The 13166-nt window shown below is 41.0% G+C and overlaps 1 protein-coding gene across 1 annotated transcript; it reads right to left on the bottom strand.

Annotated features, from left to right (window-relative positions):
• Positions 1-381: 381 nt before the first annotated feature.
• On the bottom strand, positions 382-12633 carry LOC124231442 (protein Mis18-alpha-like). The gene is made up of 5 exons (XM_046648245.1): positions 12291-12633; positions 8416-8482; positions 4069-4191; positions 1783-1879; positions 382-1177 (listed from the first exon to the last, which is right to left on the bottom strand). Exons 1-5 carry the CDS (start codon positions 12631-12633, stop codon positions 1097-1099), a joined length of 711 nt encoding a protein of 236 aa, XP_046504201.1. The 3' UTR covers positions 382-1096.
• Between the last annotated feature and the right edge of the window lie 533 nt (positions 12634-13166).

Raw genomic sequence — 13166 nt, forward strand, 5'->3', positions numbered from 1 at the left:
TTCTCACTAGAGGCTGTTGCCACTTGGTCAGAAAGAACTCAATAATCGTAAATGATCCAGTCAATTTAACGTAGGACCTTTTCTTATAATACCTTTAAGTATTCTCAGAAATAATTAGGAAACTTCTGAGCAGAAACTGAGTTGAGTTACTCATACATAGTGAGGACTAATACTAAGTGGCCTCATCTATACCCAAAAATAGAAAGGGGCCTGGGGAAATTTGGGGTTACCTTCATATTCCTGAGCAGCCTACCACAGAAGCATGCCCAGCAAATGCGTGGAAGTCATGACCCCAAGATTTCTGAGCTCGGTTAAATACAATTCAGCTTCGTAAAAATCAATCTTAAAGCACTTTGTTTTAATGTTTATTCTCTTCCTGATTTTAAACAATAACACGGGCTGACTGTAAGTCTTACATTATAGAAAATTGGAAAAATGAAAATTCCCCCAGAATCCCACCCTCAGAGATGACTACTACTCTCTGTTGTAAACATCCCTCCAGATCTTTTTGGCATGTAGTAGTAAATAAAGATCACGTGGGACTCTACTACTAGAACACACGCTATCCTGCTCTTGTGCACGTTTTCAAATAGTTCTGACAAATAATTCAGCTGACCAGTTCTCCAGAGAACTTTATGCATTAGTTTTCAGAGATGATTCAACCAGACAGTGGGTAGAAAAACCTCTTAAGATTTTCTTACCATTCAATATTAAGTATTTCCCAAGGTATCAAAGGTGAAATAAAGTTTAAAAACTAAGAAACGAAGAATAGTGAACTGCATACAGAGGAGAAAACAGTTCAGAAAATCATCACAGTTTTTTATCAAAATAAAATCTCCTAAATTCCAATTTCAGCAAGTATCATAAAATGGCTTTAAAATTTGAATTTGAGAAACAATCATCTCCTTAGCATGAATTATATCCTCTAAGGTAACTCTATAATCTTTCTCATTTGATCAATATGAGAGAACACAATGTACATGGCCGTTTAGAATTCCTTCAATTCTAAGTGAAGTGAAGTGATAACAAGAATTGTTACATATGAAAGAATTGTCCATCGGTGGGAGCATCCAGAACAGGAGACTTGGAGCAGATTTTAGCTTTTGCAACTGTTAAACGACAATTTTGATTCAACCTCCCACAGCTGCGCTTGTAATGCTGTCAAAACATCTTCCATCTATTGAATTGAAAAAATATAAAAAAATACACATATGATTAAAATCATATGATTAAATATGACTAAAATATACAGAATTAATAAAATTTCTGAATGTTATGCATTACACATAGATGTTCAGTGTTTATTTAATGAAATTATTAAGAGGTATAAACTAAGTTTTATTTAAATAAGACATAATTTTATTGATGCTACTTCTCAACCTGTAATCTAGGGCTCTTTGTACATTCATCACTGTCTTGACCATCTGGCCATCAGATGATGTTAACATTCAAAATAAGGCTGTTTATCCCACGAGAACTGAACCAAATGAGATACTGATCTGATTCAAAAATATATTTCTAGTTTAATAGTTTAGAATATACACTGTTTTGATTTTGGTATGAAACGTCTTACTGTTTTTTTTGATAAAGCTTTAGCTTAAGTTGTAGTTTGGTTCCCAAACATTCAACTTTACTAACGAGTGAAATAAAATAAGCACTCTATGACTGTGACAGTGCCAAGACCAAGACAGACGCCGCTCTGAGGACTGCTTGTGAGGGATCACCTGTTCACCAACGGCAAGCTGTTCACACACAGACATAGACAGTGCAGAACAAAATTACCTGCTTTAGAGATTTTTCTATTTCAACTCTGCTTTCAAGATTAAAAAGCTCTTTATCTTCTGATACAATTTGCTTTTCAGAGGACCCTAAAATATAACTGTAGTACAGCACAATTAAAATATGAAAAGGGAACAAATATTAAATTTACGTTAGTTAATAACATTAAAGCTCTAAATATATTACACTATATATTAGTACCAAGTAAACACAAAACAACTCTTTTTGTTAAGAGCACCCTACGTAGGAAGCTGTGTCACAGAAAGTTATGCTTTTATCCACAACAGCTTTGTCCACACAGTCCTACCTATTTCCCAATATTGTAAGAATTTCATTAGGGGAAGACACTCGCTCTTTAGTAAGCTGTGTGGCAAAAAATTAACCCTCATAGTTCAAAATTCTATTTTAAAGTTTAAAAAAACCCTGAAGAAACCACCGCTTTCCTGCTTTATATGCTTTTTGGGAGCACGTGCACTTTCAAAGTTGACTTTTTTGTGGAGTCAACTCTTGATTACCCATATTTGGGCAACTTCAACAGTTATCCTCCAAGTTATGTGTTGCTCGACTCTCTGAGGTTATGAGATGTGGTTTAGAAAATACTGAATAGTGGAAAAACTGGCCCAGCAACTGGAGGAAAACAAGCCCAGCACTGGTAAACAAATAAAATTAAACAGTAAGGAAGAAGGTGCCAGCATTTCTCAAAAGAATACTTGATTCACTTGCATTTCTTTAGAAGTCTTTTATCACATGTAGCAACTTCAGTATGTCACTTCTGTCAAATAAGACCAGTTTTTTCTCGGAAACCCTACTGATTATAATATTTCTGAAAAACAGCAGAGAAGGCAAAATTGCGGAAAGTAATTAACGTCCTGTTTAGAAAAGAAAAATGAGATGAGGTGGAAAAATTAAATGGCATTGAGTAATTTATAAAACTATACATAAACATTACAGGGGGATCCACTTCTAAAACCAACCACTTCTAAAATTCTCCCCCAAGAGTTAACTTTTACCCTAAATTCAACTGTTCAGGGAACAACAGCTTCACTATTATGATCTCTTGTGACTAAACCTGCCACACGTTTTCTTTACAGCTATGTACCACTTTGGAAAGTTCTGGACCACCCCTACAGGACTGAGATTTCATGTCCTTTATTACTATCCCTCACTTAATTTTCACAAATCTTGGTAAAATTCTCACGGTGATTAAGGGAGCTTCTGTTTGGGCCTGGGTCTGTCGAAACAGATCTTATCTCTCTCCAGGCAGACCCACACGCTTTACAACAGGGAGCAGTACTTGTTATATTATTCCTTCATGGAGGGGCTGTAAAAAGTTTACAGAGTTTTAAAATTTTGATCTAAACCTGTTTAGTTTCAAAGAAGGTGGCAAACAGCAGTTATTTATCAAAGAATAGAGGAGAAATGATAATTATAATAAAAATACTACTGTTATAAATTTCTTAAAGAGAAAATCTAAGAAACTCAACAGAAGTGACAAAATATCTCAAGTTATGAAAGTGTAGGCACTTTCTTTTCTCGTTAAATTGTTCTTTCCTGATATATAAAGTTCCTCAGACATCTTTAAATTCTTAAGAGTTACACTTTTCCAGGACAAGTGAAAATACATTGAGGTCAACTGATTTCTTTAATTTTGTGTTTCCTATAAAAAAAAGGCTAATGAATTGGAAGGCCATTAAGAAATCTGAAATTCTTTAACTGACGTGTGTCACCAGCCCCTAATTCACCTTGTTTCCTAACACTTACTTTTTAGAAAGCTTGAAGAGTGAAGGCTCTTCCTTGCATCTCTCAAAAAAGCAGACAATTATTTACTAGACTCAAGGAAATAGACTCTGTATTTCTCTTTTTCCAGAACACCAAAGGGACTTGTTTCCTAACCAGTTTTGAAATTCCTATTTCTTCATGATATTCTAGGAGGCTAAAAACGGGGCGGGGGGGGTGGTGGAATAAAATGGACAGTATATGTTGATCCACACAATTGCTTTAAAAAAATCCTATTAAACTCAATTTGAATTTTAAGGACTGAACATATTTTTACTCTGAAAAATGTTCTCAGTGTTTTCTCCTTACAATTTAGAATTTTTGACTTTTCCAATACCAAATATATCAAGCCAAGCCAAAAAAAATCACTGGCTTTACTACCTGAAATTATCACTTGGAAATGTATTTTAACCAAATAGTGTTGATTTAGTTCTGACGTTTTCATACCAATTTCCCTGCAAACAAATTTCTGAGAAATCAGTTAAGAGGTAATCATTCATATTTCAAACTTACCTTTCAATGGCTTCAACACTGAGGCAAAACAAGTCCCTCTTGTAATCCAGATTTGTGGGTGTGCATCTGTATACGTAGCCCAGGTTGAGGGAGCATCCTGTGCAGTACAGCGTCTCCAGGATGCTGCAATGAAGAAATGCCATCGCCTCAGCAAAGAAAGTAGCAACAGGTTATAACACAAATCCCACTGTTAAAATCCATAAACACTGAATACCTAAATGGCTAAACTATGTTATTCCTACTCTACTAAGTCACATGTATGAAGGAAAAAAATGATAGTAAAATGTTTATATTAGAAATGTAGACAGTCACCTCTAGGCCACACTGCCTTAAGCACCTAGTGACAAGGGACATGTACAAAAGCGACAAGAAAAGAGGATACTGATGTGGTGTTTTCCTAGAATGTAAATGCCTCTATCTAGTATTAAGAAAATTATCTAAAATTTGGAAATAAGACAAAAAGATTCTACATGCCCTTTTAATGTCATATTGTCCAACGAGCCCACCAAGGGATCATTAACACTCTGGGGCAGGGGCAGCAAATTTTTTCTGTAACGATCCAGAGAACAAATATTTTAGGTTTGCAGGCCATTTGGTGTCTGTTTCAACAACTCGCCTCACCACTGGAACACAGAAGCAGCCACAGACAATACATAACCAAAGAGGCACTGTCTGTGTTCCAATTAAAATGTATGACAAAAACAGGAGCCCCGCCCACGGGCATAGCTTGCCCTAGTGGAGGTTAGCCCTGTTTGCTTACCACTCACTGTGGATTAGAGCCCAGATGCTCTAAAGTCACATGATGATTTATAGAAAAAAGATTGCTAAGTGACAGACAATTTTAGTCTGGTAGAGATGCAAATGTTTTCTGCTGGTAGAAAAGATAACCCCAAAGGTCGAGGCTTTATTGTCCTATAGGACATTAACTAGATTTGCCCTATAGATTTGCCCTTCTCTAAACCAGCTTTGCCGTGTTCTGGTTCCCCTGTTAATGAGCTAAATAAATCTTTGACATGTGCTCAGTACGTATTTGTTAGCTGCCTTTTTAAAAAATTATACTTTACCACTAAACTCTTCTATCAACTATAGATGTGTTCTACATAAGCAATTCACAAATATTTTACTTAATGATCTAGTTTCTCCACATAATTGCTCCTTCATTCCAGTTACTTCTCAACTCGGGCCCTGGGTATTTGAATATACTCTCCCCCAGGCCGACTCCTGACTCCTTCAAATCTTAGAATCCACTGTCTCCCAGATGCCTTGTCAAACTGACCCATCCAAATTTACCAATCTATAAATATCCATACTAAAAGTAAGGTCCTGGGGCCGGCCCGGTGGTGCAGCAGTTAAGTGCACACGTTCTATTTCGTGGGCCTGGGGTTTGCCAGATCCCGGGTGCGGACATGGCACCGCTCATCAAGCCATGCTGTGGTAGGAGTCCCACATACAAAGTCGAGGAAGATAGGCACGGATGCTCGCTCAGGGTCAGTCTTCCTCAGCAAAAAGAAGAGGATTGGCAGCAGATGTTAGCTCAGGGCTAATCTTCCTCAAAAATAAATTAATTAATTTTTTTTAAAAAAGTTAAAAAAATAAACAAATAAAAGTAAGGTCCCAACACAGAGCAAGGTAATGATAACTGGGGATTTAAACCTAGTAATAATCACAAATAGTGTAATATACACAACAAAAGATAGCTATTATTTCAAAGGAATTGTAATTCCTATTGGTATGTGAGCCACTTGTAATAACTAAATAGTTATTCCTGTTATCAAGCAAAATAGAGCCAACCATGACTCAAACAACACACTATAGATTGCACTATTGTTTAGCTATAGATAGTGAGACATTTTTAACCACTGCAGCAACATACAGAACAAAGAACAAAACGGATCACCGCCTGATAAATTATAAGTTCTCACTGGTGCCATAATTAGCTGGACAACATGCCACGGATCAGACATTAAGCTTCTATGGGATTTTATATAAGAAATATAAAAGCATCTAAGTACACCCCAAGAGTGAACCCTATCTACACCACCAACTGTGAACAGGAAAGTCTCCATATTACGTATCAAACTTCATAATCATTTCGAGGCTGCCACACACAATTACCAACTTCTAACACAGGTGTCATCAGCCAAGAAATGATACTTAGATAAACCTAAAATGCAAAACACACCGATCATGGATAAGACTGTTTTATCCTGAATTATCAAAATCAAATTCCACACCAGCAAAGAGCACACACAAACCCACTCACACTTCTAAAGCGATCTCGAGGAGCAACGCAGAGCAGCGACTACTGCTGCAGCGCCTTACTACTCGCACAGCCGGCAGGGATGCGGCCCGAATTCACCCTTATCACGGAACAATACTGAGAAAGCAGTGCCAGAAATCAGAAAGTGATCTTAGACACAGAAGGAGCTAGCTGGAAGAACCTCAAACTGACAGGATGAAAATGAACGGAGGAAACAGCACTGCTGCCTTTACAGCATTTTTCTAACGCCCACAAGTGCTCTTGGTGCTCAGCTGCAGCCTTGCTCAGGCAGCTATTCAGTAGGACAGGCTTATCAAAAAACTCACAAGCATCCTAAAGCTTAAGGTAGTTCCAAAAGTGGGGAACTGTGACCTAGCGAAATTCAAGACAATGCAGGGCGGCATAAATGATGGGGTCAAGTGATACAGATCAACAAGACTACACACCACGGGCTCAGAATGAGAGATCAATTCCCTTTTCAATTCTCTGTCAATCCTGATTATAAAAAGAAGAAAGCCTCAGTTTGCTGCTAGACAGTCTTTAACAAGAATCTCACAGCTGCTGATCTTTTAACAGTGAGAGAACAGACCTGAGGCTCAGAACCAGCCAGGCAAGGGTACCTCAGTTAGAATTTAATAACATTTGTTTTCATTGTAACCATCCTTTGTTACCTGCTAGCAAAAGCAAGTGATATATTTATGGCAGTAACATAAAAATTCCTTTTTAATTAAATTTAAATAAAAAGTCCTAGTCAATTTAATGAAAAATATGAAATACATGATAGCACAGCTGGTACACTGATTTGGCAAAAATGGTGAAGGTGACATCGAAATGATTAGAGTTGGAAAGTAGAGAAGAAAGAACACGTTGTAAGAAGCAAGGAGAGACACAAGCATCATCCTAGATCTTCCTACTAAATAGTCTGTGGCCTTAGAAAAATTCTAATCTCCCTATGCCTTCTTTTCTCCATCTACAAAATAAGAAGTGATTTGGGCTGGGTTTTCCAAATTTTAATCACCGGCATGCCAGTAGCACAAGTTCTGTCACATCCACATACTATCTCTTCTGTTATGAATTTAATTCTCCTTAAATAATTTTTTTTTTTAAGATTTTTTTTTTTTTTTTTTTCCTTTTTCTTCCCAAAGCGCCCCCGTACATGGTTGTATATTCTTCGTTGTGGGTCCTTCTAGTTGTGGTATGTGGGATGCTGCCTCAGCGTGGTTTGACGAGCAGTGCCATGTCTGCGCCCAGGATTCGAACCAACGAAACACTGGGTCGCCTGTAGCGGAGCGCGCGGACTTAACCACTCGGTCACGGGGCCAGCCCCTTAAATAATTTTTTAATGGAAATATACTTTATTTGAATAGGACACTCTAGCATTACTATAAATGAAAAACCAGTATTTTTAAACACACATTGAAAACATACATGATTATTCATTTCTGTTTAATTGCTTGTGTACCATCTAAAGTTAGTCCATGTACATCAGTGAGACACGTTTCGGGCAAGAACTACACACGGCAGAGCTTCCCATTCAGTTTGCTGAGGGTGCCTCTTGCGCCAGAGGGGCATGAGGAGTGCCTTCCACCCTCGGAGTGGGAGCACATGGCCTGGGATTGCTGCAGGCCTGTGCTGCTGCTTCCGGCCCCAGGCGGCCTTGTCTCTACCTTGATAGGCCATATGGATGTGTGTCCGTGTGATATCGGCACTTTCTGTGGGTGCCACGACATGAAAAAGGTGGGTAGCACTGGTCTGAGGCACCCTTTGGCTCTGAGATTTTATGATAGGTATTTTCTTTTTTTATTTTTAGTTTTGATTTTCTTCAGCACCAAGCCTAAAAGACCCCAAAGGGGAGGGTGAGAATGTGCCTTTAGAAATTTAGAAACTGTTCCATCTTGATACCTAAAGGAGACCACCTTACTCAAGAATTGATATATTAGAATGACTGATTCTTTTACTGGTTACCGTGAACAAAAGTTCTCTCCCAAGTAATCTTACTGGTAATAATCTTTTTAAAGATTTTTATTTGAAAAATAAGCATCTTCTCTAATATACATACATACTCACAAAGACACAGCCTTACTCACCAACCATTTTCGTTTTTACGTTTGGATAGTATCTGTTCCTTATCCACAGAAACATTAGAGGAAACACCTAGAGAGAAGAAAGTAACAATAATTTATTAACGTGGCTTGTTATAATACACATGCAGACACTTAGAGAACTTCTAAGTCAACTTTTATTTTAGAACTCAGACGGCCAGAAAAAATAAGAGCTCAGTCACACACACACAACGGCGGTTCAAAACTAAATGTATAGGGGTCTTCAGGAAAAAGATGGCAGAATAAGAGCCATTTCCTTCCCTTTCCAGAAAACCACTGACACTCAAAACATTAATAAAATTAGAGGAGAAAATTCAGTCAACAGTAAAACTTGTAACAATTAGAACCTCAAATCAGACTGCCAAGAATGCCTGCCGGGTACAGTAGAAGTGGGATTAAAACCAAGGAAGATGCTGAAAGCCAATGCATACATCTCCAGATCTCAAACACAGGGCTCATTTTTGTAAAAGTAATTGATATGGTCCTTAGGAATCCGGCCAAAAATCTTTTACTTCGACCATGACTTCGGGATCACGCAGCTGGACCCCAGAAGAAGCAGGAAACGTTCCTGGAGGATCCAGGTCCAAGCACACCAAAAGAGGATGGAGGGAAAGGAAGAAGGGACAGCAGACCTAAAATGGCCAAAACAGACTGGATTTCCCCTCCTCTGCAGTCCACCTTAACTCAGTCAATTCGGCCTCCTTCCACCCAGGTGCTCAGAGCCCCCTCCATTCTTTGCCCCCTCATCCTGCTCCCCCACATCCACTTCACTGATAAGTGCTGTCAATCCTGTCTCACAACTCTCAGCCCAGCCCCACAACCACCGCCACCAATCATGCCTGGACCACTGCACCGGCTCCAGAACGACCTCCCCACTTCCATGCTTACTCTTAACTTCCATGCTTTCTCCAAAGAAAAGTCTGGGTCAAATCACTCCCCTGTTTAAACGCCTCACTCACTAGAATAGATTGCGATCCACAGGACAGTCTCCAAGGCCCTGAATTTTCTGGCTCCCTCCTTCCTCCCTAAGTCTCATCTTTATCCTACTCTTCGGCCACACTAGCCTCAAAGCCTCTGTACTAGCTGATCCCTGTGCCTGGAAAACGCAAAGAGCATGACCCCAGAATTGTACATGCAGCCAAGTTGACACTCATGTATAAAGACAACAGAATGACATTTTCAAGCACTCAAACTTGAAGTTTTCTTGGGGATGGGGAGACCATGGATGATGATTACAAATAAACAACCTGGAAATGAAAAAGATATTAATGAGCCTTCTTATATTAAGAGTTCTGGGGGAGCTGGCCTGGTGGCGCAGTAGCTAAGTTCACGTACTCCACTTCAGTAGCCCGGGGTTCCCAGGTTCGGATCCCAGGTGTGGACTTGGCACCACTCATCAAGCCATGCTGTGGCATCCCACATAAAATAGAGGAAGACTGGCACAGATGTTAGCTCAGTGACAATCTTTCTCAAGCAAAAAGAGGATTGGCAACAGATGTTAGCTCAGGGCCAATCTTCGTCATGGAAGGAAAAGTCCCAGAGTTGAGAAATAAATTCATATAAACGTTATATTATGGCTCAATGACCATGCTATGGCTACAGAACAGAACGTAAATGTTATAAAGCTTGACAAAGTCAAAATAATTAAACAAATTGGGTCAGGAGGGAATGAAAATTAACGCAAGTTCATTTCTTTATCTTTTATGGGGGGTTGGTTAAACGGAATTGTCAAAAGCTGATAGTTTGTTTTTTTTTTTTTCCTTTTTCTCCCCAAAGCCCCCCGGTACATAGTTGTGTATTCTTCGTTGTGGGTTCCTCTAGTTGTGGCATGTGGGACGCTGCCTCAGCGTGGTCTGACGAGCAGTGCCATGTCCGCGCCCAGGATTCGAACCGACGAAACACTGGGCCGCCTGCAGCGGAGCGCGCGAACTTAACCACTCGGCCACGGGGCCAGCCCCAAAAGCTGATAGTTTTTAAATTTAAAGACTGCTGGTATAGAAAAACTAAATAACAGAATAGTGTTTTTATATATAAAACAAGAGCTCATGTGGCAAAAGATAGAAAAGAAGCTGTAAAAACAGAAAATACAAGTAAATTGAAAGATTTAACACCAAACATATTATTTCTTTAAAAGCTGTAAACAAGATAAACTCACCTACTAAAAGAGCTTCTCCTACTGTATCAAAAATCTCAACCCAATTACATGCTGTTCCAACGGTGCCAACACTGGAACCAACCCAGAGCTCTATCGATAGGGGCAGATGGGGAGGATGAACAGCATCTCCATTAAAGAAAGTGCTTAAGTGGCACTTGCTTATGTATTCCAAGCACATAACACATTTTAACTAATTTAATCAGCCTAACGGCCCCATGTATGATCCCCTTTTTACAGAAGAGGAAACTGAGGCACAGAGAGGCTAAGTCGCTTGCCCAAGGAGACACAGCTCATAAGTGATGGGCCAGGATTCAAATCCAAGCGGTAGAGGTCCTCCACCACCACACTATATTGCCTCTCAACAAGGGTAGACAAAGCAGCTGCTAAATACGTGAAGTATACTATCTACATACGCTAATATGGGAAAATATCCAGAATATATGTGTGGAATAAAAAAATTAAGGATGCTTAACAGTGTAAATATATAATCTCAAGTGTTTTTTAAAAATTTACATGTTTAAATATGCTCACATGTGCATGGAGTGTATCTGGAAATATAAATAGCAATAAGGCATGTTGAGCTCTGGGGCTATGAGAGTGGCAGGTCAGGGGGCTACGTCCTTTTTACGTATACCCTTCTGCACTGTTTGATTTTAATAAGTACAAAAGGTTAACCCCAATGAATCATTATGGGAAACGTATGTTCTCAGGCTTATGTCTAACAACTGAAGGGACTCAGCAATTATTGTTAATGAACTGATGCACTTTTGGGGAAAACATCAAGCTCAAAAAGTTCCAGGTAACTGGTGGACACAGCTCCTCTCTTCCCCATATCATATGCCAGGAAGGCAAATAGTCCACAACCATCAATAAATTGGTGGTGAATTTCTGCCACCAAAATATTTACAGAATTGAAACGGAGCATAAACTTCACCTTGAAAACCACAAGTCCAAAAAGAATAACCATTTTTACACCAATTCAGAAAAAATACATGTGAACCACCCTCCTAAATAAATACTACAAAAGCAACAATACAAGGGAAGAGTGGGAAAAAATACAGGTAACTAGTAGACTCAAGATTAGAAGCTAGAATTCCAGCCTTCTTGACTCTTTTATTATCCTCTCTTTCCTTTCTAATTTTGATGGGGTTGTTGGTGCTTTTATTGCAAGTTTCCTTCTTTTTAAAATTTTTTGGATAGCATTGTATTCCATCAACTCTAACACTTCAGACTGTAAAGGTCTCCACTGTTACAACTAATAAGACTTGAAAAATCAATGCTGACATCCTCCTGCAGGAAGCAGGTAGTTGAAAAGCTTACTCTCCTAAATAAACTGCTAAAAATAATACGTATTTGCCAATTAACAGCCCGCTAATTTCTAAAAGGAGTAATACAAAGTGGCTGCGTCCCAAATGCTTACAACCTGGTTGGTCATTTTTTTCTGAGTAATGCTCACAAGGATGCTGATTTATCCGCTGCTCTTCTGGGATGGGGACCCCAGAAACGGACCTGTCACTCATCAGCCCAAGGTGCAGGGGTGACCCTCCTCCTCCCCTTTTCCTGGGACAGCTCAGCCTCGCAGATTTTTCTGCTTTTAAGGACCCTGAGCTGGCAGCCCCAAAGAACCACTGCCCGCCCCGCCCACCCCTGCCTCTCCCCGAGGTCCTGGGAAGAAAGCGGCCCAAGCCCCCCGGCCCGAACTGACAGCGCAGCAGGATGCAGTTGGTGTCCTCCTGGCTCGTCACCCAGCTCAGCGAGTCGCCCAGCGGCCGCCGGCAGCCCGAGCACAGAAACACCAGAGGCCTGTCGTCCTCCTCGGCCGGCTCCGCCTTCTCCTCGCGCCGCGAGCTCTCGGCGCCGGCCACCGACGCGTCCCCGCTCACGGAGCTCCACATGCTCGCCCACTTCTGCAGCAGCTGGTGGCGGCTCGAGTCTTCCGAGAGCCGCTTGCTCAACAGCGAAGAGCCATTCCACTTGCCCTTGGCGCCGCACGCACAGCTAGCAGAGGAGCATCCTTCGACACAGCCAGACGACCAAGCCCCCGCCATTACGTACAAATCGCCCGCGCCGCGGAGCGTCACGGGAAAAACGCTCTTGCGCACGCGCGGGGCGGAGTGGGGCGGTGGTGGATGCCGAGAAGGGGCTGGGGCGTAAGGGGCGGAGCCTGGGGAAGGACGGACGGTGAACTACCCGCTAGCGCGCATGCTCGCCGTCGGGCTGAGCCAGGCCGGGTGGTGTCTGCGCATGTGTCAGGTTTTGTATCCCTAGGCGGCCGAATGTGTAGAAGATAAGGGGTCCGAGCTAATTAGGGAGGGGAGTTGAGCCCCACGTAGGAGGGGAGGCCTCTTTGAGAAGTTAGGCGCCCCAAACGAAATTACCAGCCCCTCACCGAGACTTTCACATGGTTGCTAAAGCGAATATGTCCCACACACACCACCCAGAGATACAGGAGTTGGGGCACACTCCTTTTTATGGCCTCGTCCCTACTGGAGATGCTACAACCCCTCAAACTTCGGCGTGCCCAAGAATCACCTGGGAGCTGGTTAAAACACAGATTGCTGGACCCCACCTTCACAGATCC

This window comes from Equus quagga, chromosome 21 (genome assembly GCF_021613505.1).
Source record: "Equus quagga isolate Etosha38 chromosome 21, UCLA_HA_Equagga_1.0, whole genome shotgun sequence".
Lineage (NCBI taxonomy): Eukaryota > Metazoa > Chordata > Mammalia > Perissodactyla > Equidae > Equus > Equus quagga.

Excerpts from the sequence above, each read along its gene's own strand:
- LOC124231442 (XM_046648245.1), bottom strand. The coding sequence starts at position 12,633 with ATGGCGGGGGCTTGGTCGTCTGGCTGTGTCGAAGGATGCTCCTCTGCT. Across the intron at positions 8,483-12,290 it reads CAACTGCATCCTGCTGCGCT|GTGTTTCCTCTAATGTTTCT; the intron begins GTCAGTTCGGGC and ends TCTTCTCTCTAG. Across the intron at positions 1,880-4,068 it reads AGTGTTGAAGCCATTGAAAG|TTATATTTTAGGGTCCTCTG; the intron begins GTAAGTTTGAAA and ends GCTGTACTACAG.